The sequence below is a fragment of the Anarhichas minor genome, unplaced genomic scaffold (genome assembly GCF_050575085.1).
Source record: "Anarhichas minor isolate MPS153535 unplaced genomic scaffold, ASM5057508v1 ptg000012l, whole genome shotgun sequence".
Classification (NCBI taxonomy): domain Eukaryota; kingdom Metazoa; phylum Chordata; class Actinopteri; order Perciformes; family Anarhichadidae; genus Anarhichas; species Anarhichas minor.
Genome location: NW_027466458.1, coordinates 5,865,310 through 5,890,902, shown reverse-complemented (window position 1 = coordinate 5,890,902; position 25,593 = coordinate 5,865,310). Strand labels below are relative to the sequence as shown.

Sequence of the window (25,593 nt, the reverse complement as noted above, 5' to 3'; positions counted from 1 at the left end):
GAAAACCAGCAGGGACATAAAGCGTACAATTATGTTTAAGTACATGAATTTATTGACCTTCATATTGTATTTTTGTTTCAGTTAAAGTACTCAGAATTGCCAATGTCAGTGTTCTATTATCATAAATCATATCACTTAAATATAAGGATTGATGTAATAATATGTACGCAGAGTGTTAATGTTGAAGCTTTTAACGATGTAACGTTTTTTATCAGTAAATGTCTGCCCTACATTTAGTTTTCTCTAAAATAGCTATAGCTGCCATAGTGTTCATTACTCAAGTTCACATGACTGACTCAGGCAGAGCACTTGACATTATGCTGTTACTACTACTTGCCTCCTGTGATATGGTTGCAACAGATCCATTAATGGAGCGGATTTTCAAAGTGATCGTCCTTTTGGCCACTAGGAGGAGCTCAAGACATCACTAAACGGGCTGAAGAAGAAGATGACTCTGTATGAGAAGGTCACACAGACCTGTGAAGATGCATACAAACATAACCAGGTTGACAAAAATTACAATCACAAAAAAGTTCAGATGCATTGCTTAACTTAATGATCGGTTCACTCGTCTTTCCTCACATGTCCCTTGCTTTTTCTATTCTTCATATAGGCTGAGAACTCACAGAGGAGCACATGAAAAAGGAATTTGAGAGTCTTCACCAGTTTTTGAGAGAGGAGGAAGCTGCCAGGCTGCTGGCGCTCAGGGAGGAGCAGGAGGAGAAGAAGAGAGATGCAGAAGAACAGATAGACAGAATGAGTCAGCTGATGGAAGACATCCTGGAAGACAGGATGCAACTGGTTGAAGAGGAGCTGGATGCAGGAGGAGACGGTGTTGGATATTTAGAGGTAACAATCAGTCAAATGTTACATTATTTCGTCAATGAATGGGAGCAGGTGTTTGCACTTCAAATAGTAACCATGCAAACTCTTTTTTTTACAGAACCACCAGGACAGGATGAATAGGTACAGTATGTGCCATTTGTGGGGGATTTTCACACACAAGCACATATACATGCAAATGAAATGAAACTGTCTGCATGTGTCTTTACTGCAGTGCACGGACAGGTCACAGGGAGCCACAGAAGGGGTGCAGACCTCCAATAGATGTTGCCAAACACCTGGATAACCTCCAGTATGTCGAGTGGGAGAAGATGAGACACATCGCCCCGAACAGTCAGTCTCTGTCTCTGCATGCCCGCACTTCTTGTTCCCTCCCTCCTTCAGTGCCCTCTGACCCCCCCTATCTTCCAGCTCCAGTGACCCTGGACCCCAGGACATTCTCTGACGGTGTCTCCTGGGTTAAACAGCGTCCACATCACCCCTGGAACCTCACGGGGGCTGGAACAGTGTCTGGGTGTACCGGTCCCAGCTAACCCTGAGCGTTTCCACCCTTATTCCTGCATCCTAGCGAGAGAGGGCTTTGACTCAGGAGTGCACTGTTGGGATATTGAGGTATCCACATACTGAGCCTATAATAAGCTATAATTATTAGCTAGTATTAGCTTGGAAAATAGTTTCAGTACACCTGATTTGTAGCCTCAAGAATCCGGTATCGGTTGGGCTCTAATATTCTTGATATGCATTTATTTCTGAGCTATTATCCGTGCCATCCACCCTGTTTGTCTAATCTTTCTAGTTATTGATTTCAACAGATTGCTGACACCAACAATTGGACAGTCGGTGTGGCTGCTCAGTCAGTGTCCAAAAGGTCCAGGTTTGAGGCCTGTCCAGAGGCAGGACTCTGGTGTATCAGCCTGCGAGAGGGCGAGTACCTAGCTCTGACAGCTCCTGCTCAGACCCTAAACTCACACCACCTCAGCAGGGTCCGTGTGAGGCTGGACTGGGACGAAGGGACGCTGGAATTCATGAATGCCGATAATTGACACACATCTTTTCATGTTTAGACATCGTTTTACTGAAAAGGTGTACCCATACTTTGAGAGTATATCGTTGTGCGGAGGCTTTACTGTGTTGGCACAGACAGTGCAGGTCAGCGTGGGGTCAGATTATGTCCCTGTGGAGGACACTGCTATCACTGAGGAGAATCAGGCGATGAAGAGCGACTCTTGCACTGAGGGAGACATTAACGCTGCATCGAACAAAAGCAACGGGAAGAAGTCAGAGTGCGGACGTCCCACTGAAGACAAAAACTTGCAGATTTCTTCTTTGAGAGAGGAGAAGAAAACCAAACCTCAGAGACGCACCTCGAAGGGCCGGCTCATTAAATCGAAAACCTACTGGAAAGGAAAAGACAACGGACAACAAAGCTCCTGTCAAACCACAGAGCAGAGAGCCCAGGTTCAGTGTGACCTGTTTCACTGAACAGAGCTCATCAACAATGACTCTAACACACGACCACAAACACATCCAAACGAATCATGTTGATCACATGGTTCATCATCTGTGTGTCAAATGAGCCATAATTAATTATAATGCCGTCTTTTACAGTCACACAGGTGTTACTCTTAATCTTTAGTAGCATGGCTCTGAAGATGGCAATGTTGCTCCAGTGCTTTGGTGCAGCCTTAAATATCTCAACATTATTAGATGGATTGCCATGAATTGTTAGACATTCATGTTCCCCAGAGGATGAATCCTGATGACTTTGGTGATCCCCTGACTTTTCATCCAGCGCCACCATGATGTTAACATTTGTACTTTTGAATGAAACGTCTCAACAATTGGATTGTATTGCCGTGAAATTTGGTACAGACATTTATGTTCCTTTCAATAATTAATTTGGTCATATCTTGAATATTGATTTGCAGGATCATGTGATCAAAGTACTTTGGTTTGTGTCTAAATGCCTGCTAAACTAATTCACTTAATGTTCCCATCAGCCTCAGCTGTACTTTGTGATTAGTAATATCAGCAAAAGTAGCATGCTAACCCAATAAGCTACGACACTGAACTCGGTAAACATTATACCTGCCAAACATCGACATGTAAGCATTGTCATTGTGAGCATGTTAGCATTTAGAGCAAAGCACCGCTGAGCACAGCGTCGATGTAAACTGTCTTGTTTTAAATACACTTAAGAATTGATTTGATCGGATTTTGTTTTCAAGGAGTGTGATGAAAATATATATTTGTTGTGTGCTCATCAATATTTAAATCCTCTGAAATTGTATTACATCCCAACAACAGAGGCTAATAACGTGAGTTTTTCTTTAAATTGAAAGCTAAATTTGTTTTTATGTAAAACGCTTCATATTGTCATCTGTTCCATCGCAACACATTCAAATTTGTATTGAATCTGGTAAAATAAAATAGATTTATTTGGTGCAAGAAAAAACAAACAGTGGCACAATCATATTTCCACATCAGCATTTAGAGATGTATTCGTCCCTGGAATTACATGCCTGTGTTTTCCTTCTCTCTCTTTCTCCTTTTGAATATACACACTATCCTCTTCAACAGTCTCAGCCTCCTCCTGTCTCACAGACACACTCTCCCCTCCATGATGGCGTTATGTAGTTCATCAGTAACAGCCTCGTAACGCCCGGCGCGACCGTTCAGAAAATAAATCTTTTCACTGGAGTCTTGCGGCTTGTATCCTTCCCTCTGCAGCCGTGTCTTCTGGATTTTAAAAGTACCTGAGGACAAAAGTGGAAACTTTAGTTCACGTGTGACTTTGCGAATGTGTGTGCGTGTGTTTGCATGTCCTTGCATCACCGTCTCACCTGTAGTGTCAACAGATGGCATGAGTCGGAGGAAGACGGGGCGTGCGTAGGAAGGCAGGGCTTTCTGTACAGCGATCAAGAACGCATCGAGGTCAAACTCGCCTCCTGCGTGAGCTATCGCAGCCATACCGGCCTTCCCCTCCACACCTGCAGACAGACAGAAAGGCGAAGCCATGAACAGAAGACTATACGCTGGAACCACACATTAAGCACTTCATCTTTTGTCCTTCATTCATGCGGCGTCCCGTCCCGACTGTCTCGTCTCATCTCTACCTGGTACAGAAGCTCCATAGACGGCTACGACCGCGTGTCCCAGCAGGCGGCTCAGGACCCCCTCCACCTCCGTGGTGGAAACGTTTTCCCCTCGCCAACGGAATGTGTCGCCGCTACGGTCCCTGAAATAAATGTAGCCATATTCATCCATCACCAGCATGTCACCTGAGAGACAGAGATAGACAGACAGACAGAGACAGAAATAGTAACAATCATCGTCATCATCCCTGGAAGGGATCACAGAGTAGAGGACACAGACGGAAAGTAGAGTCTGTAGTGATGATGACTCACCAGTACCGTTTTGACTTTGCTCTGATATGACTATGATTCACTGTTGGCTTCTCTGTATTGCTTGTAAATGTGGCAAGGTAGGAAACACACTGGACAGGTTCCCAGTCCGCCATCACAGACAGTGAATCACTAACATTCACATTTATATTTAAAGTCTCCAGACCAGCTGTCTTATATTGTGTGTCTTCAGACTGTGGGAGGGAACCTGTATGAACCCAGACATTCGATTATTATTATTCTGACTGTGCTCTACACTGAGGCATACCTGAGACATACGCAGAGTCCCCCACCTTGAAGACATTGTGAGCTATTTTCTGATTGGTGGAATCCTTATCAGCGTAGCCGTCAAATCTCCTGAGAGGATCATTGTGGTTGATGCGTCCTACCAACATGCCCGGCTCACCTGCAGAGACGGAGAGGGACAGGGGAACAACATTTTCAAACGTTTTTATCCAGTTGTGACTGTGTGTGTGTGTGTGTGTGTGTGTGTGTGTGTCTTCTCACCGGGCAGACAGGGTATACAGAGGCCTTGTGAATCCCTGAGCAGCTCTCCGTTCTCCTCCTGCACCCTGACCAGTCTGATGGGGTAAAAGCTGGGCAGGATGCGACTGTTGAAGCCACACGCCCCCACCTGGACATGTGGGACATGCACGTCAGACAGGATTGCAGTTTGGAAAACACTCTGAAATAATTAAAGACAACACACACCTTTCCATCTATGTTGAGCAGGCTGCAGTTGCACTCTGTGGCGCCATAAAATTCCCCAATTCGTGGGATTCTGAATCTCTGGACAAACTCTTCCCACACAGAAGGACGGAGGCCATTGCCAATGGCAACACGCACCCGGTGATGTGCTTCGGATGAACGGACCGGCTGGGCCAACAGGTAACGACAAATCTCACCTATGTATTGAATTACCTTTGACAAAAAGGAGATCGGTCAGTTCAAGGGAACCAGGTGGACAGCTGGCCGGCAGCTCGACACTCCTCGTTGTTAACTGAGTTTGGTGGCGTTGTGAACTCACAGTGCACTTGTGTTTGACACAGTCATCCCAGAAGCGACTGGCTGAGAACTTCCTTCTGACTACAACAGTCAAACCAAAGAGCAAACACTGGCCGACACCCATGATGGTACCTGGTGACATTCATATTTTCACATGAATAAACATATACTGTGTACATGCAGAAAGGAACGATAGTGGTCAACCTATTCTTATTCTTTTTTTCCCTTAAGCTTAACAGATTCATTCAGAGAGGAATAGCCTTCAACCTCTCTGACAACATGTTTTTAAATTAAGCATTTTAAAAAGACACAATGATATAATATGGGGAGCGACAGGAAAAGCAGATGACGGCTGGGAGAGAGCAGATCGAGTGATTCCTACCTGCAGAATGATACAGGGGAAGACAGTTGTAGATGACGTCATTATGACACAAACCGAAGGAGTGGAAACCAAAGGCAGCGATGCGATAATACCTGACAAGAAAGATGGAATAAAGTGACTGACATCCATCATCAAACAACACTGACCAGAAATCCTTATTTTTATTAAAACACTTGTTACTGCAATAAGAGCTAATCACCAGACAATGACAAATGAGATACATATAAAGTCAGATGCATGTGGATAAATCATCAGAGTTTACGGTTCCTACAACTTGCTACTGCAAGTGTCAGGCAAACACTTTGGGTTCCCTCCATTAGCTTACAGTGCATCAGATGAAACCACAGATAAACTCACCGACTGTGCACCACCACAGCTGCCTTCGGCATGCCTGTTGTACCAGAAGTGTAGATGTAGAACAGTCTGTCTGAATGCAGAGAGAGAGAGAGAGAGAGAGAGAGAGAGAGAGAGAGAGAGAGAGAGAGAGAGAGAGGAGAAGACAGGAAAAGAAAAGTGAGTTGTTACTTTGGCCTTTTGGCCCTCATCAGACAGAAAGGACAGATAGACTGGAGAGAGTGGGACACAGAGGGGACGACATGCAGCAAAGGTTAGCGGGTCGTATTTGAACTTGGGAGCCCATGGAGCTGGATTTTTACAGGGAAAGCTCACTACTTCCCCTTCATTCCTTAACATGTTTCTGTCTCTCCTTCCACACTCTCTCTGTTTATTTGACAGCCTGCGCAAGCAAAGACTTGAAGAGTATTAACTTAGGAATGTCATGAGATAACAGGGGAATAACCAATACAGATAAGAAGCAAATCATTAAGGGGAAAGTGAATGCACAGATATAGCACCTAATATCTCACGTCAAAAGTGAAGTTTAGATAGAAATGTAAAGGAAAGTATGTTTCAAGATGCACTTAGATCTTGGATGATATCTAGTGTTTCTTTGAAATGAGTTGATGATTTGTTTGACAGTTGTGCGTGTGCGTGTGCGTGTGCTCATGCAAATCCTCCATCGAGTGGATCAAAGAAGGCCAGAGAGACTGATATCTGGCAACGAGCTCACTCTGGCAGGCAAAGACTTGCTAAGAAAAACATGGTGTTGCAATCAAAACTGATATCCTGTAACATGCTGAGGACCTGATATGGCAACACAGTCATACCGGCAACCCCACGCACAAACGCTCCGCAGAGACTCACCGTTGAAGTCCTTCCTGAGTGTGTGTCGCGGTGGGTGTTTGGGCGAGCGGTCCAGCAGGGCGTCCAGGCTCTGGACCCGGAGGCTGCAGAGCTTCTCTTCACCGTCCTGCTCACCACTGCCGAACAAAACCATGTGGGGCTGCAGGGAGTCACTCACCTCTGACACCGCTGGGGGACAATCCAAAAGTCATGTGTTACAGATGTGACTGTCAAACCGCCGTCTGCGTACTCAGTAGTCCTCAGTCAATACCCCAAGCTGCCTTACATTGTCCACATGTTCCTACCGTCTCTCATCTCTGCCCCGAACACCATTGCCCGAGCACCAGACACGCCGACACAGTGCAGAAGCGAGTGCTCTCGGAGGTTGTGGTTTATGAGTGCAGCCTCCACGCCGACCATAGCCAGACCCAACCACAGAGCCACCACCAAGGGCTGGCTCTCCATGTACACAGCCACCACGTCTCCCTCAGCCCACCCCTGTGCCAGCGCCCAGTGAGCCACAGCATGGCACCGCTCTTGCAGCTCCCTGAAACTCCAAACCTGGAATAAAATGAAGATGGAAGTGCAGTGGGTCCATCCATCTCGGTCAAACGACATTCATCCGTAATCCTCGATGAGTCCTCACCTCTCCTGTCGCCTCGTAGATCAAAGCAGGTTTGTCCGGGTGCAGTGCCACCACCTGGGCAAACAGGGCAGGGATGGTGCTTCCATTTCGCAGATTACGGCTCATGGAAAACCTTACCCGCAGGATAACGACCAGGCACCTTTTAGAGAAGAGTTGAACAGGGGTGAATGAAAGAAAGTTTGAAACAGGAATGGAGTAGAAACACGCATTCAAATAAATCCTTACATTAAGTCTCTTTTGATGGTGCGTAGAGCGACATGCAGGTAGTTCCAGGAACCCCTCCAGACCACTAAGAGCCCCAGCCCTGCCAACAGGCTGCAGAGCCAGGGCAAGGAGAGCAGCCTGTCAGCCCCAAACACAGCGAGGCACGCTGTGACACCACTCATCAGATGCATGGCACTAATCTGTGTGCGTACAAACAGCGACTTCGTGCACAGAAACCTTCATAGTACATAGTACATAGTGGTTTGGTGAGAGGAGGCTTACCTGTCCGACAGTTCCAATCGTGCTCCACCAAGTCAAATAATAAAGACAGGAGTCAACAGCAGCAACGCGCTCCTACACGAGTCCAGAGATGTATCAGTCCACTTTTGTAAGTGGAGCTATAATATACGCGATGAGCGGCAGCACGTCCTGGATCTGAATGCGGCGCAGGATACAACTCATAAACTCCTGCGTCACGGCAGCATCGCCCCCTGCGGTGTGATCCCCCCCCACCCCGGGAGAACAAAACGTAGAGTCACATTTAATACATCATGAATGTCTGTCTGTCTCATTTCATTCGGGAAAAAATATTGTTCATTTCATGAGAAACTCGGAATAACACATATCGTAAATGGCCGTGGGGAATTCATTTACTGGAGTAAATAATGTGCAGTGGAGGAGTACAAGTCATAAAAATGCTTTTTTTTGTATTGTCAGCAAAGTGCATCACAACTTAAAGCGCGGTAGAATGGCGCCAGATATAATATTGCATAATAACATACAAGCAGAATCTTAGAGCAGTTTGTTCTGCAAATTGTTAGCAGTTCATCTTATTCTATGAGCTGGAGGCTACATGTTTGGTCTGTCAGGTAGCTTAATGACAATTACATAGATACAATATTTCCCCTTGAACTGTAGAAGTATAACGGAGCATAAAATATAAATACACAAAAGTACCTGCAATCTGTTGAAGGGAGATTGAGCACATTATCAAATTAAGGGTTTTGCTGCTACAGGCTAACATTACTGGTATGACCAGTATGTAATGTTGTCGAACTTTACAGAGATCTTGCTGCCTAATAGACATTCCTCACTCAGTTTGATATATTTATGAATCCTGCTAAAAGTTACGGAGTCTCATTTCAAATATAGCTGAGTGAATTATTGGGCTGTCACCATCCACCACAGATATAGTGAAGGGTTGTAATGTTTCACAATCATCATGTCAGTGAGTCATCCATCTTGATGTACTGTCTGCAACAGTAAGTGGGCGACTCTCTGCAACTTTGAGTCATTCTGACTCATTTTCATCAGTCTACTATGAAATGTATCTCTACCTATCTACATATCTATATATCTATCTATCTACCCACCTACTATACCTACCTACCTATCTACCTCACTACCTATCTATCTATCCATCTGCTGAGGACTAACGCTAAAAAAAACACTACAGATTTTTCAGATGAAATAGAAGCTTTAATAAAAATGGTGGTGCATATTCTTGAAAGAAAACAGTACCAAACAACATACAACAAAACAAAGTAGAAAAATAAGTTCATACACCTTCAAAGTAGAACAGCTATAGAAGGCCTAGATCTAAAAAATAAGATTCTTACATTCACAAAATGCTGCATAATGCACATAGCTTTTTTTTCTCACAGAAATACATTTTGCAATGCATGAATAAAACGTATCGCTGGTCACAAAAAGAGTGCAGCCGCACATGAGAACCCAAGAACAGTTTAGTTGTTAAACCAACACATACGTGGTCTTAATCTGGCTCATAGATGAGAAAGGGAGAAGCAATTCAAATACAAACAAATGCTGCAGGACAAAACCAATCATATAAAAAGACAGATTTTTTGTATTCCAAACTAATAGCTTTTTTACAACAAGTAAACTGTTCAGGTTCTGTGAGTGAGGCTGGTTCTCAAGTTGATGGTTGCACCATTTGAGTGAAGATGTGCTGGATTATCATTTTTTCACAATGTAAAAGTGCAATAACACAAACAAACTAAGGTCTGTACAACTCCCATTAGACCTCATCAAAACATGTTGAAGTTCTCATTTCTGGGATGCGATAATTCACAGTCACTGACAATCTGTGGAGACATTGGCTAACGGCTGTAATAAGACAACATGACAACAAAATGGAATTTCCTTCCATAAACACGGTTTGATTGCAGGAAGCTGCCGGCTCATCAGAAGGGTGGGTCTGTTTTTGTGAATTTGCCGAGCAGCTATTTTGGGGCTGGATTTGTTTTCTTATTAAAAGAAAAACACGTAGCTTCACAAACACCAGTGACAAAAGGCTCATCTCAATTGCAAGAAAAGATTATCTATAAATAGCCACAAGTGATAAAAACAAAATCACTTATTTTGTTAAAAATCAAGAAACAAGAGACATAAAATCCTTGTAGGAGCACATGTTGGATCTGCAGGAACCATGAAGGGAACTTCAGAGGAACTGGAACATATTCATCATCAGTCAATTGATTCTTTGCCATTTAAATACAATACATGGATTCAAAAAGCACACCCACCCTTATTTATTTTACATAAAACATTTATAAAAAATACAGCACAAACTGTTTGCTCATGCTTTAAGCTTGAAGAGGATCACTCATATGTTCTTGTAGCCTACATAATGTAGGCTTTATAGTCTGCACGCTGCTATTGAAATTAAATATTCTACGTCAGTGTGTGTGCGTCACTTTTAATCCTTTGAAAGGAGATACAGCTTATATTGGGATTATGATATGTTTTTGATGAACCGATAAGATATTGTAGTATATTTCACTTTTATTTAAAGAGTTCCTGAATAAAAACCTTTAGTAGTTGGCTACTTCTTGTCTGCTGTGACTGTAATGACACTAAATAACACATTCAGTCATCATCAATACAACTTGATCCACCATTTACAGCAATGTAGCATCATCAGTGAGGAAAATAAGCAAAACTAAGGAGGTAAATAGCAGACTTCCTGACCCATAATGCAATTGATTGGCAGGCGATGCCACTCATATTGGTGGAGTTTCTTGGTTGTAAAGAATTTGGTCTTCATAATGTCTCAGATTTAACTTGTGACCTCTTGGAGGCCCTGATGAAACAGTTGGTATAGTGGTACAACAAAACTGAAATGGTTTCAATTGACATCATGGTAAGCAAATAATGACAGATTTTTTAATTTAAGTCTTCCAAACCTTTAAACTTAGCCCGGATAGGTTAAAGGTGTGACAGTCTGTCTCTGGGGTACAATAACTGATAGAGCGCTTCATATTTTTGATTCTCCGGTGTTCTGCCCACTCCGAGAACCCTGAATGAACACAAACAAAGATCAGAAACAATGTAAGACAACGCTCTGTAATGTGTTTGCCTCAATGGAAGAAGTATGATTTTAATAAAGTAAAAGTAGCAATACCACAAGGTTAAAATACTTCATAACCAGTAATTGTCTGACATTCAAAAGTATATTTACGTAAACATTGTGTACACAAGTATTAGGTAGTATAAAAAGGAAATACTCAAAGTGCGGTACTGCAAAATTGTACAAAAGTACCGAAGTTGAGTATTTGTGTTTGTGGTAGTGAGTAAGGTCCCATTAAACTTACTTGTGACTGACTACTGGAGGGATTGGTACTGCTGAGGTCGGAGTACCTCTTCTTCTGTGATGTGCAGACACAGGAGAGGAAATGGGCGTACTCGTCTCTCACCTGCAGGGGGCAGCAGAACATCAGAACAAAGATCCACTGCTCAAAACCCTGACATTTCTGTCCCCACACTTTCTCTTGTAGTTTCATCTGGTGTGTTAATATCTTACCTGCATGCATACCGACCCAGTTACACACACACACACACACACACACACACACACACACACACACACACACACACACACACACACACACACACACACATACAGCTGCTGTGTCCTACCTGTTTAGACAGCAGGCAGTGCATGATGAAGACCAGTGCTCCCTGCAGGCTGTTGAGGATAGTGAAGATGTATGCTTCCACCGTGGTGCCCTCTTCAAACAGGAAGGCCCCAAACACCCACATCAGACCCAGTATGCACATCTGGGCGATGGCTGTCACTGTGAAAGCTCTGCAGAGGAGGAGGAAGGGGGAGGGTGGGTTCAGAGAAAAGGCAACAGATAGAGAATGAAAGGACAGATTAACATGAGCCCAAACACCTGGATGACTCAGTTATCACTGCAGCGTCTGGAAAATCCTTAAACAGTGGAAAGAAGAGGTGAATATAAAAGATTCGTTTGAAGGAAAAATGCTTACAGAGGAACACTATTTCAACTCTGCATGGGCCCTTGGTAGTATATGGTGATATATCCCTGTTATTCCCATTAATAGCTAGCAGTATAATCCACAGGGGAAGTGGGGAAGCAGCATGTCATTAGAGAGCAGAGTTGGTACTAAAAATAACATCAGCTACATTCTTTCCATCCATGCATTTTTCAGGTCCCAAAGCTGCTCCATTCGGCCAACATACGTATTGACGTGCGCAGTGGTTTAGGTGAGGTCACATTACGTCACACATTAACAACACACAAAGCCAGGCACTGTTACACGCAAACAAGCACACACACTGACTTAATTTTATGCAGTTTGGAGAGGTCTGGGTTGAGGCTGGTGAACTTCAGGGCCAGCTTCCAGACGGTGATGATGAAAAAGAAGACATTGAGGATGATGATGAAGCACACAGGACTGTAGAAACTCCAGACGAGGCCGTGTTCCAGAGACAGCCAGCAGCTAGATGAGAGGAAGGAAACGCATGTGCATGACAGAGTTTTCCTGAAGTCACAGCGATAGATAACAGCAGGTCTGTGTAATGCACTGACATAACTGCTATCACACATTAAAGTATTCAAAGACAAACGTACTAATGGTCGGTGCCGTATCCGTTTGGTCTAATGATGGCAGATATAGCGACGATAAGGAGGGGTGTCCCATAACCAGTGAGGAATAAGTAGAGGGGCCCAATGCTGGCGTTGAACACCAGGACCACCATACGGTACAGCTGCACCCCTTCTAACAGCATCCAGGTAAACACTCCCAAGAAGAAGTAATGGAGCAGCGCCGCAACGAACCTGCAGCCGCCCTGTAATAATGTGAGCACACGAAGAAAGAGATCAGAGGACTGAAATGTCTCACAGCACCAATCAGATCCAGATAATACTTTAAATAAGAAGTGTCAAAGCTATTTTTGATGATCATGACCTTAGTTAGATTACAGTCAGATAAATCAAATCAAGACCATAAATTCACACACTGTATAGTATTAGAAGTAAGAATCCTGCATTCAAATTGTTAGTAAAAGTATTGTCAGTAAAATCAACTTCAGTATCAAAAGTAAAGTATTCAAAACTTGTAACTTGTATACAAATTCTGATATGTTGTGAAGTACAATATAAAGTTGCATAATATGGAAAGTATAAGATCCCCAAAACTGTACTTAAATACAGCAACTATCCACCACTGATTAAGACACATGAGTGACAATTCTATGCCATTCAGAAGTGCTCTCTAGTCGAACAATAACAACAAACGAACATCCTATTTGGCCATTTTGTGATTTTCCGCTCCACTGTCAGCCTTTTCAAGAAAAGTACTGTCTGTGAAAAAGCCTCTGAGTACAATTTATTCTCCTTTTTTTCCCTTCAAGATAACCACAGGGGTGTAACATGCTTGAGGTTGAACATTACAGAAACGCTCTAATGTTGAGAGTTAATGCGAGGAGTGCCTCTTCCCATTGACTTTGTTGCATGTAAACAGGAAAATGAGTGGAACAGTTCAACCCAGTCTAAACGTTTTAATCAAATTACTTTCTTAGTAAATACAATGTCAATCGTGATGATTGCAGCAGTATGTGTGTAGCTGCAGTCGCTATTTGCTTCACCAAACATACCACAGGTTTAGTTTGTGAAATGCCAGCCAGGAAGATGAGGTCAGCCATGAAGAGGCAGACGCAGAGGTGCAGGTGGATGGTGGTGCGGGTTCCTTGTATGGAGCGGCAGAACTTGAATGTCAGGATGCACAGTACGAGGCACAGCAGGGAGATGGTCAGCCCTATCTTGGTCACCAACTGGAGTCCAAAGGTGTGCTGGTAGAGAAGATGCGATAGTTCCAGAGGTTATCATTTACAACATAATGTGTGTGTGTGTGTGTGTGTGTGTGTGTGTGTGTGTGTGTGTGTGTGTGTGTGTGTGTTACTCTGACATGTAGGGGAATGAGGAGGAGAAAAGTAAGAAGCATTTTATTGTCCATAAGCATTAATTTATCTTTTGGCCACTTGGAGGTGAAATAAACAAGCTGTAAACACAACATTGATATATTATCACTTAATAAAGTTGATAATGACAAACTTGTTAGCAAACAGCTGCCTATTTACACATTGAACTGATACATTATCAGTCATTTGGAGTCGTGTTTCTGGCCACCTGACGAATGTAAGTTCAATATTTACTCTCCTCTTTGGTCTCTACAAACTCCCGAGGTAAACATCTGGGCTATTTAGCTGCTAAATAGTTAGTTAAATAGCTTATTTCTAACGTCTCCTTTTGCTGCTGGTTTAGGTTATTCATCAGAGCTTCTTCGCTAATACAGCTGCCTGCTGCGGCCAAACACTGCATGAATAAATTAATAGGTAATAATGAAGTAAATAATCACAGAAATAAATTGTGGAATATGTATAAATTAAACAATAGTTTGTGAAAAAAAAGAAATTAAATCAATAAAATAAAAATGTATAAATATTGTTTTTTCCTAAAGCCCTTTTCAGGTCCAGTAACACTTTTTTACTATATGTTGTTACTTTTCATAATGCGACAAAGGGTTTTTATGGCGTGTGTGCTTCTTACCTCCATGTCGTAGAGTGCCATGAGCACAGCAAAGCTGCTCAGATGTTGACATGTACACACAGTGTGAGTGGCAGTGGACTGCAATTGATAACAACCATCTGTGGACCAGGCCCCACTCTCGTTCCAGTACGCACAGATGTAGCTCAGCTGAGCTGACTCCACATTGTCCTGTGAACAAAACAATACCGTCATGTCAAAAGCAGGCTTTGTGTATATGTCTTTCTTCATATTCCAGTACTCCCAAGTGTTTTGACTACAATGATTTAAAAAAGAAAGTAGGACCACACTGAGAAGACGGTGTGACCGGTTGGACTACCTGTAGATGTCTGAGGGTGATGTTGACGGGGCTGCTCAGGTTCTGAGTGGATGGGTTAGAGACCACAACAGACACAAGTTTAGAGGAGATCTGAAAGGAAGGACTCACGCCGTCCTTTTCATGTCCTGTGAGCCCGTCAAAGGACCGGTTAAGAGTTGTCTCAAGGTTCTTGTAGCTCAACAACGCAGCCAGAGCAAAACCTGTAAAAGACGATACGGAATATGATAATATTCATTGATAAACCACTGAAATGTTGCCTCGTTGCCAAAGAGAGGAGAAGTTTACCAGGGTATGATTCCATCCCAGCTGCTGTTGTCCAGTCAGTGTCAAGGGCAGCATTGTCATTGGTCAGATGGATTGGTCCAGTGGGGGGAGTCTTTCCTCTCTGCACTGCAATCTCTATATCTATTTGAGCAGATGACTCATTTCAAATCACCCAGTTCACATCAACTTTCCCAACATCATTTATTGACCTCATGCATGCATCTTCTCATCCATATAAAGGCCTGTGAGCTTTTTACAGTATAATACAATATGCAAATCACAACTGAGCTCGTGGCCACTGGTACCTGTCTCAGTGGTGGTTGTCTTGGTGCGGCCGTCTTTGAGCTGCGGGCCGATGAGCATAATAGCGTTCTCCACCGCAACGAGCAATCCGCTCACATCTTCACTGCTGTCCAGGTGACCGGGGGACAAGATGGCCTCGGTCGCTGTGAAAAGTTTCTGTCCAAGTTGCAGGACGCGAGAGGGAGAATTGAGAATACTGTATGGGTTTGTTTGTGTACGAAACGTGTGCGATCGTGTTTCTGTATCTGCTGCTCTGACCTTCAGTAGCACCTTTCCATCACCGGCGGTGCTTGGGTCAGACAGAGCCAAACAGCTGTTTCTCATCAAGAACAAAATGTCTGCCAGGCCTCCGAGCGACTGAGAGACAGAGACGGGGAGAGAGAATAATAAGACTATTCAGTTTGCCCTACTAAAACATGTGTAAACTCAAAACTACAGGGCTGCAGGGAGGTCTAGTAAATTGAGGAAATTGGTTGAAATATTCTTAAGAAAACCCACTAATAATGTTGTATCTAAACATGCAGCTTACCGGCGCAGGACCGCCGTTTCCATTGAAGCTGTCACAGTCGAGCTCTTGATGGAACGGAGAGAAACATCAGATTATCATCTCACCGGTAGGGTTTGATACTTCACTCCAGTATGCAGTGAAAGACAAAATCTACGCAGCAAAAACAGCAGCCCTGAACAGAAACTCATCCTCATCATCCCATGAGACACACGCCACAGGATATCTGGGATCAGAGGACTCAACACAGAAAGTACCCAGAGCTACCACAATGACGTGTGTGTTGGGAAGTTTATCCAAGGAGGGCGTGAACATGTAGAAGCTTCCTATGAGGTAATAATAGATAGTGATGGAGAGGAATTGCGTATGCATTCACTCACTTGAGCATGTTGTCCTGTCGTTGCCATAATTGGTGTATCCTTTTGAACAAGTGCACCAGTAAGTCCCATTTCTGTTTTCACAAGTCCCGTTTTTTCCACAGAGGTCTTCTTTGTCAGCTTCTTTGCATTCATCGATGTCTGTGTTAGAAGAGCAAACAGAGACATAATCACTGACATTCCTCATGGGCAAGGATTTCAGAGAGACCAGTCTGAAACCAATCCCAATATAGCAGGTATTGGAAATGGAAAAAAACGTTTCTGTAATGTAACTACGGGCACAGTCATGTGAGTCATTCGCTGTTGAGTCAACGGAGCTCAGACAGTTCTGAACTTGAACCTGAACCAGAGTGAGATGTTGTTAAGAGCTGCAATTTGTACAAGCGGGAGGCAGGAGATGGCTTTGTGGTTTGGGTCAGAGTCCAGGGAGCTACAATAGTTGAACCATGAAACAAAAGCATGTAGGACCTTCTCGAGATCAACCCGGATATGACACGGTTTTTAAATTTTGGAAATGTTGCGTAGCTGGAGGGAAGCTATGAACTCCCTGATTCTTCCATAATTGTTCAGAGTTTTATTAGAATTTGTTAAACGTGCCCATACGTATCCTTGTTAAATTACCAGCGATGTTGTCAGAGCAGTCGTTTTCTGTTCTCAGCTCAGATGCTTTTGTTAACTTTAACTTTACGTGTTGGCAGAGTACAATGCCATTTTCATTTGGATTCAGCCAAGAAAAGTCACATGAAATATGTGTTTATTAGTTTGTAATGTTTACAGTGCTGCCAATATGTGTGGTGTTTTGTGTACTTGTCACACAAGCCATTGACTGAAGTCAGCCGAACCAGCACTGAGCTTGATTTTGGTTTTGGACTGTAATAGCTAAAGTGAGGGCGAAGGGCCTGGTCGCTTACTTTCCCACCTCCACCTCCATCTGGCCTAACGATACGTTCAGTGGCTGTGCTTGTCCCATCGCACATACATTGAATAAGTAGACAGTATTCACCTGTGCAGTTTCCAAGGCCACTGGTGGCGTCGGTGTACCCAACATGGCAGGTGCACTTGTAGCTCCCAATCAGGTTGGTACAATTAGCAGCGTGACCGCAGGTATCTGTGTGATCTCTGCACTCGTTGATATCTGACAGAAGAACAAGTGAAGATGAGTGAGACCGGTTCGACAAAAGAGAGACACTAATCACTGACATTCCTCATGGGCAAGGATTTCAGAGAGACCAGTCTGAAACCAATCCCAATATAGCAGGTATTGGAAATGGAAAAAAACGTTTCTGTAATGTAACTACGGGCACAGTCATGTGAGTCATTCGCTGTTGGCAAACGGAGCTCAGACAGTTCTGAACTTTGAATGCAACCAGAGTGAGATGTTGTTAAGAGCTGCAATTTGTACAAGCGGGAGGCAGGAGATGGCTTTGTGGTTTGGGTCAGAGTCCAGGGAGCTACAATAGTTGAACCGTGAAACAAAAGCATGTAGGACCTTCTCGAGATCAACCCGGATATGACACAGTTTTTAAATTTTGGAAATGTTGCGTAGCTGGAGGGAAGCTATGAACTCCCTGATTCTTCCATAATTGTTCAGAGTTTTATTAGAATTTGATAAACGTGCCCATACGTATCCTTGTTAAATTACCAGCGATGTTGTCAGAGCAGTCGTTTTCTGTTCTTTACTGAGAAGCTCCAGGATTTAGCAAAAGAGGACATTATCACTACAATCTCTCGACTGTTCGGATTACAGTAACTTTAAAAAAAACAAAAGAAAACAAGAATAACACATTCTTCTCCTCTTGCAAAAGAAAAGAGGAGATTATTTCCAGTAAAGCGAACCAATACTTTTTTGGGGGTTTTGCTACTTCAACCTCACCTGGTCTGGTATTACCAGTAGTTTGTGTGGCTAATATTAGCTGATAATACGTAGATACTGCTGTAGGACAGAGATTACTGAGTCAGTTTGTTTTATTGTGTTGCTGTGAACTCTTTTATAATTAAGGCCTCAGCATACTAAGTATATGTTTTGAACTATTTATGCGGGTTCAGAATGTTGCTTTACTTTGCCATGATGACATGCTGCTTGTCACGTTGTGGTAAAGACAGGAAACCCTGCTACCACGGAGTGCAGAGGACACGTGAGACAGCAGGTGTGTTGCTCAATCCTCTTTCAGATGATCGTAAAATAGCAGAAAAGTAGCTCAGATGCTTTTGTTAACTTTAACTTTACGTGTTGGCAGAGTACAATGCCATTTTCATTTGGATTCAGCCAAGAAAAGTCACATGAAATATGTGTTTATTAGTTTGTAATGTTTACAGTGCTGCCAATATGTGTGGTGTTTTGTGTACTTGTCACACAAGCCATTGACTGAAGTCAGCCGAACCAGCACTGAGCTTGGTTTTGGTTTTGGACTGTAATAGCTAAAGTGAGGGCGAAGGGCCTGGTCGCTTACTTTCCCACCTCCACCTCCATCTGGCCTAACGATACGTTCAGTGGCTGTGCTTGTCCCATCGCACATACATTGAATAAGTAGACAGTATTCACCTGTGCAGTTTCCAAGGCTACTGGTGGCGTCGGTGTACCCAACGTGGCAGGTGCACTTGTAGCTCCCAATCAGGTTGGTACAATTAGCAGCGTGACCGCAGGTATCTGTGTGATCTCTGCACTCGTTGATATCTGACAGAAGAACAAGTGAAGATGAGTGAGACCGGTTCGACAAAAGAGAGACACTAATCACACACGCTCACACACACGCTCACCTTTACACTGTCCATGCGTGAAGTTAACCTGCCTGTGAACGTCTGCGTAGCCCTCCAGGCAATGGCAGTGGAAGCTGCCATACGTGTTAATGCACACTGTGTCGTTGCCACATAGTTCTTCTCGGCACTCATCGTCATCTGTGTTTCGATACGAATAGAAAAAACAAAGAGAGTACATTTATATTGCTAAATCTCACAGGTCAATCCACTAATAAAACATCATTTTCAGTAGATGGTGAACTTGTCATTTTGATTGTAAGCAGTCTCTATCATTAGCTGTTTTTCTTTCAGCTCCATGTTTAAATTCTCAGATCACCACGATTAGCTTGTTTTTGGCTAATCGTGGTGATCTAAGAATTTAAACATCTCCTGTTGTTTTCCTTGCAATCCACTCTGGACATGAGCGGTGCTTAATAAATGCCTAAAATGGAAAAACAACGTGGAATGTCACCATAAAAAGGCTTCTTTTCTAACTCCAGTGAGAGGTATTGCTAAAGGAACACCACTTCTTTCTGGGAGCTCTTGTCTTTAGTAAAAAGTCACAATAGAAAAATAGGTAGACAGAAACAAGACAGTGGAGAGGGATGGTTGAAGTTAGAGGTCATGGCAGATTATTACCATCACATGCACCGGATTCTGAGGCACTTAAGCCCCGGCCACACTCAGCGAGACCTTCCCCCAGCATACACAATAGGCCTGTGGGGAAAGAGAGAGAGGCCATTTAGTTTCAATTCACATGAAGGATAATCTTACAATAACAAGGTAGACCTAATAAAGCAGAGCAACTATACCTGTGTATTGTGCCCCATTTTTTACTTTATTTAGCCATTCAGGCCTTTATGGGAAACTTCCAACCATAATTCTTCCCTGAAAGTGCTTTTGAAGAGCCCGACTAACCCTCGAATTGACTACAAAAGCCACTTCCCTGATGGCGCAACATTTGATCAAAAATTGTAACCCACAGCAGTCGTACCCCATTTTCATTTTTGCCAATGCCCATAAGAGCGCTCATCAAATTGCAACATAATGAAACAACTTGAATTACTTGCAGTTTTGCTGCGGAGCTATCACACGATTTCCAGAGATGAAGCTTTTAATTTGCATGTGAAAAGGTACCAACAGTGGGTCGAGCATTGCTCAAGGGATCAGTGGTCAGTTGGTCCAACACTTTGGTCCAGACTGAAATGTCTCTGCAGCTGTTCTATGATTGCAACTTTGTCCAAACATTTCTGGTCCCTAGGGGATACATCCTAATGATTTTGGAAGTCGCCTGACTTTTCATATAGCGCCACCAGCAGACTCCTGACTTTTCGGTGGAAATGTCTCAACAGTATTGGGTGAATTCCCATGAATATGGTAAATGTTACACCTGCTAACCATCTGCATGTTGGTTTTGTCATTCTGATCATGTTAGCTTGTTGACTTTAGTGTTTAGCCAAAAACATTTGTAGCCCTGGTGTAAAAGTATGCTAAAGGATTAAAGCAAGTTAGTTCCTAATAAAGTTGGATGGAAATAGTTAAGTAAAGCAATTAAAGTGAGAGTAACACATTTTCTCATTTTCCTATTGGTATTGGTTATTGGTGTAAACATATGGTTTCCAAGTAATGCATTGGTCTGCTAATTTAATAGAAGTAATGTTGTTCAACGTAATATTTGAATTTATTTCAACTGAGAGGGTAAATATAAGCTTTGTACTTTTTTTAAAAGCAGTCAATATTCCCTTTCATTCCAGATTCTTGTCTGGGGTCAGTTATAGTCAACTTAAAGAGATCGACTGCTTAGGTCATCAGTTTCTTTGTTTCGTTGTCGGGCATTATATGTTTCGCTCAAAACAAGTAGCCGAAACCTTTGTGGCAGCTACTTTAGGAAACCAAACCCGTCTATTTTACTCTACATGTGACCATCATTTACTAAATGAACATCATGGTGTATTGGAGACGACCTAAAACTGTGCATGATTTTAGTGATTGTTTTCTTCCTCCTGCGAAACTCCCCATGACCCAACCCCTTGTTCCTCAGATCATTTACAAACCACAACAGACACTTGTCAGTCACATTGTCTGTCTCCCCCCCCCCCCCCCCCCCACACACATGGTGTAAGTAAAAAATAGCCCAAATCCCTCCTGTTTTCCCTCCCTGGTTTACAATGAGCCCTCTGTTGTTCTCTGATGAAGCTGGAGCTCCTGCAGTAACACCACCGTAGGACAACCAGGCAGAGGTTGACAGTGACAGTGAGTGTGTGAAGCAGTGTTACTGAGTCTAACTTCATGACTACATAATTGTGGATAGAAACAAGCCTGAAAACATACAAAGAGTGAATTTATGCTCAGCTTGCAGCTGATTTTCATTCACCGGTAAGCCTTTAGTGGTGAATGAGATAGTTGTTCGTCTCATAAACTATCTTTCTTTATAAGCTGTATGTTGCATTTCTGTCCGTCTGTCTCTCTTCCTGTTGCATTCACTTTGGGCCTGATAGAAAGGGGAAGTTATAAACACCGCCAACGTATGTTGCCTGTTGCCAGGGTTTCTCTCTGTGTGTATTGTGTGACATGCATATGAAAGCAACTGCAATTCCCTCGGAACCAAAGGACTCAGTTCACTCTTATAAACGGTTAAGCTGACTTATAAAAGCTGTAAATTCAGATGTTAACAATTCAACACCTGTTTCAAACTGATGGGAGCAATCGCTTCTGCTGACCTTTGAAAAGACAGTTCTGAAAAAAAGTAAAATAACTTCTTGCCTCAACACCTTAGTGCTCAGTAAACATACATCATGATGTTATTGATCACCAATAAAACAAACTATGGACAGGCTCAAGTTATTGCTCGACATCCTACTGGCATATGAATTTAGGCATTTAATCACGAGCAGCTGTTCTTACTCTCATATAGTCTAAAAACATCATTGGACACAGTACTGTTGTAGGGTCACACATCGTGGAATAGCTCCTTTTCTCAAAAACATTCAAACTTCCACACTTGAATGACATTCTGACAGAAATATTTGCTGCCTGTTGCTGCAGGAAACAAGGCTGGTGAGAGTGGTAAAAATCAAAACCATGAAACTGTGGGCCAGAAAACCAAAACGCTAATCTGTAAGAAGCTGAAACGCTCCGTGGTGCTGAGGGGAAACCTTTCTAGTTTTGTTATAATGAGTGCTTTTGTTGCTGACATGAACCAACAATGTGATAAGATAACATGTTGGCCTCTGGTAAGGAAACCAAAGTGTGATGAGATCATTAAGTAAAATAAATAAACAGAATATTACTTTTGCATAGACATTATACTTATACAGTATATGTACTATTACTAGTGGTAGTTCAGTGCAACCTATTATGTTTTAGATATGATGTAATAGGTCTGTCTGACATAGTATGGATATAATAACATGCTTATAGTAGAATGTATGATATCTGTACAAAGATGGACTAAAGCTTTTTTATAAATATGTTCTATGGTGATGAGCTTCTGAAATATGTCTGACACAGATGTGTAAACCAGAAATATCCCCATCCTATCCAGGTCTGTGGTTTGCCCTGAAAGAATGATATTCTTCCTGTTGTGAGTTATTGTGTGCCATCAGACCTCTGCACGCTGCCACAACTCATCCAGACTCTGGGTTTATTTTACTCTGACAGCCTGAGGAGCTGCTCTAACTGGCCTGGTCAGTCCTGTAGCGCCAGTCCTGCTGTGACTATCCTATTTACTGATATAGATAAGTGATTTATTCACACATGTTTCTGTAGCAACCCCACAGTCATAGACATGTGTGTCTAACTGAAACAAAAAGTAGAAGTACATCAACTGAATTACAACATTTCTAAACTTCCCTGTACATTTTATTTCATGTCTTTCTTCTCAACCTTCACTCACCCACCCAGTCACACACACACACTAACACACACACACACACACACACACACACACACACGCTAACACAAACACACACACACACATACACACTAACACACACACACACACACACGCTAACACAAACACACACACACACATACACACTAACACACACACACACACACACGCTAACACAAACACACACACACACACACACACACACGCTAACACAAACACACACACACACACACTGAGCTCTCATTGATGGACTTACCCACAAAAAGTAGCGCCTTCCAATACTCCATGTTAAAGGCAAACCAATATCCCCACACAGACTTTATCAGAACTATGAATTGGTTGTAAATCTGGTTGATGTCCTGTAATAAAAGATCCTGTCGCAACGTTCAAGAAAGATTTGAGTATTTTTCAGACTTCTCAGTAGTCCAAGGTCCATTAAATCCAGAATGAAAGTAAAACAAAAAGATAAATCCTTTCTCTAGAGGATAATTCTATGGCAGGGGAAATAACTGTGAACCTTCACCGGCTCTCTTGCTCTTTCAGATTCAGACTCTCAGTCTCAGCCCGCCTTCTCTGCCTGATTCCCCACACCTCCCTCCCTCCCTCTCTCTCTCTCCCTCCCTCTCCCTCCCCCTCTCTCTCTCTCCCTCCCTCTCTCTCCCTCTCTCTCTCTCTCCCTCCCTTTCACGTATCTGTGTAGCCTTGTCGTTGTCACGTCACTCTTTCTTGCTCTTTTCTTTCACTACCATATCTTTCCATGTGAACACGTTTCTCACACTGGCACCCTATCACATTGCTTGCACAAAACCCCCTTCTGTCTACGCCGTCTTTCACATTTCCCTTTTCGCTCCAGCGGGCTCTATTTCAGGAGCTATTCACAACACTCATGAGAGACAGAGAAAGAGAGGCCTATGACTAACGCTCAATTTAAGCAGCTGCTGTACTTGAGTTTTGCCAGTAAGTAATCGTATATCTGGTTCCATTCTTCCCAACTCCTACTCTAAATCTCCTCCTACTTTTCCTCCTTTCCCCCCCTAAAAGTTCAGCCCTTCACCCAATTCCAGTGACAAACTGTCTGCGTTTTCTCAACCCCCCAGACAGCAAGAAAACAGACTGGAGACGGATGCAGGATGACCTCTATTAACATGAAATTCTCCACAGGACCCCAATCATGTGGTTCAGAGAAAACAGGGTTGGATATAACTTGAGTTAAAACTATCCACACACATTTTAATTATATTTCTACATAATGACTGAACTAGTATAAACCAGTAAAGGAATAAGACATAAATATGTGAAGACACTTATGTAAAAGTGTTTGGTTACTTTGGTTTGGCGAGTGCTGGGTGAGTCTATCTACATGGAAACAAAAACTCAATTGCAGCAGCTTCAACTTTAACCGTTACACCCCATCCCCCCTCAGTCACTGTTGCTCAATCTGACCAGCACCAATGCAATTTACAGTGATAACTGTGACAGGTTTACCGTGAAGAATTCTAAACAATGAGATAAAGACAGGTTTCTTCTTTCTAGTTTGCAACTTAATTGGCTCAAATTGGTTTTTAGAATTTAAGTTGGTTAAAAACGTAATATCCAGCTGACATTTTTAATGTCTCCAGCTGACTTGTTTTAACCCCAAATCTTGCATCAGAATGCCATGATGACCACATAAAACACTGGCGTCATGTCGAAGGCAAGAGTCAAGTCTATTTTGTTCCATTTTTCACACGTAACTTCAGTGATTGTGTATTGGGGTCTGAGCACAGCCCAAAACTCGGATGACCTATTACTCAATACTGTGGCTGAATACATCCTGGGTAGACACAGACGGAGGACGGAAGCTGCTGCTGCTCTGCTCCAGATATCCCGTTTAACCTCCACTTCTGCCTAGTGAAGCCAATCTGGAAGTCTCTTAAGACTCGCATTCTCTCTAAAGAACAGCAGGGGGCGACTCCTCCGGTTGCAAAAAGAAGTCTGGAGATGGAAGTCTATGAGAAACTGACCCTACCTTTCACTTGATTTATTCCCTCAGTGAACATTGTAAACATGAATTTATGGTCTTAATCGCTAGCTTCAAGTCTTCTTCGACACAGCATGATGTTCGTTTAGTAAATAATTTTCATAGACCAATAATAATTAATAATAGACCATAAAGTGGAGTATGCTTTAGGGCGGGATTACTGTGATTGACAGGTCGCTGCCGCTACCTGAGCCGTATACGGCGTCTCTACGTCACTCCTCAGCATTCCAAATAGGGTAACTTCCGTTCATTGGTTGCGGAAAAAAACAACATGGTGTAGGCCCTAATCCAAGATGGCGACGGCAAATTTGAGGCTTCAAAACAACAGTCCTTAAACCAATGGGTGATGTCACGATGACTACATCCACTTCTTATGTACAGTCAGGCGTGTAACGTGACTGTGGTCGCAGGAGTGTAACTTCCCCAAATCCATTAAAGAGCCGGACAGAGCCGACATTGTGGCTGATAGCATCAGGGCTGCCTTCAATGCAGTTGGGAAATATCACACAATGGATGTGCTTGTTGTGGACAGGACTTTTTCTTTTGCATACCCTAATTAAGTTAGTTAATGGCAGTGAGCTAGTTAGCTTAACAAGCTAACGATATAAGCTTAAGTTGGAGCAGATAAACGATGCGTCT

At 43.0% G+C, this 25,593-nt stretch overlaps 2 protein-coding genes across 2 annotated transcripts; both read right to left on the bottom strand.

The window, feature by feature from the left end:
* Positions 1-3,375: 3,375 nt before the first annotated feature.
* LOC142948640 (long-chain fatty acid transport protein 1-like) lies at positions 3,376-7,857 on the bottom strand. Its single transcript, XM_076090771.1, has 13 exons — positions 7,688-7,857; positions 7,463-7,601; positions 7,122-7,377; positions 6,838-7,005; positions 5,992-6,061; positions 5,635-5,726; positions 5,275-5,384; positions 4,959-5,168; positions 4,755-4,881; positions 4,516-4,653; positions 3,960-4,124; positions 3,687-3,833; positions 3,376-3,599 (listed from the first exon to the last, which is right to left on the bottom strand). The coding sequence occupies exons 1-13, from the start codon at positions 7,855-7,857 to the stop codon at positions 3,442-3,444; spliced, it is 1,950 nt and encodes a 649-aa protein (XP_075946886.1). The 3' UTR covers positions 3,376-3,441.
* A 1,266-nt stretch (positions 7,858-9,123) lies between these two features.
* Positions 9,124-23,411, bottom strand: adgre5b.1 (adhesion G protein-coupled receptor E5b, duplicate 1). Its single transcript, XM_076090770.1, has 17 exons — positions 23,191-23,411; positions 19,682-19,759; positions 19,064-19,201; positions 18,849-18,980; positions 16,310-16,447; positions 15,954-15,997; positions 15,683-15,781; positions 15,427-15,580; positions 15,143-15,262; positions 14,858-15,057; positions 14,542-14,709; positions 13,590-13,784; positions 12,565-12,782; positions 12,275-12,433; positions 11,606-11,774; positions 11,281-11,382; positions 9,124-10,985 (listed from the first exon to the last, which is right to left on the bottom strand). Exons 1-17 carry the CDS (start codon positions 23,219-23,221, stop codon positions 10,944-10,946), a joined length of 2,187 nt encoding a protein of 728 aa, XP_075946885.1. The 5' UTR covers positions 23,222-23,411; the 3' UTR covers positions 9,124-10,943.
* Positions 23,412-25,593: the final 2,182 nt, after the last annotated feature.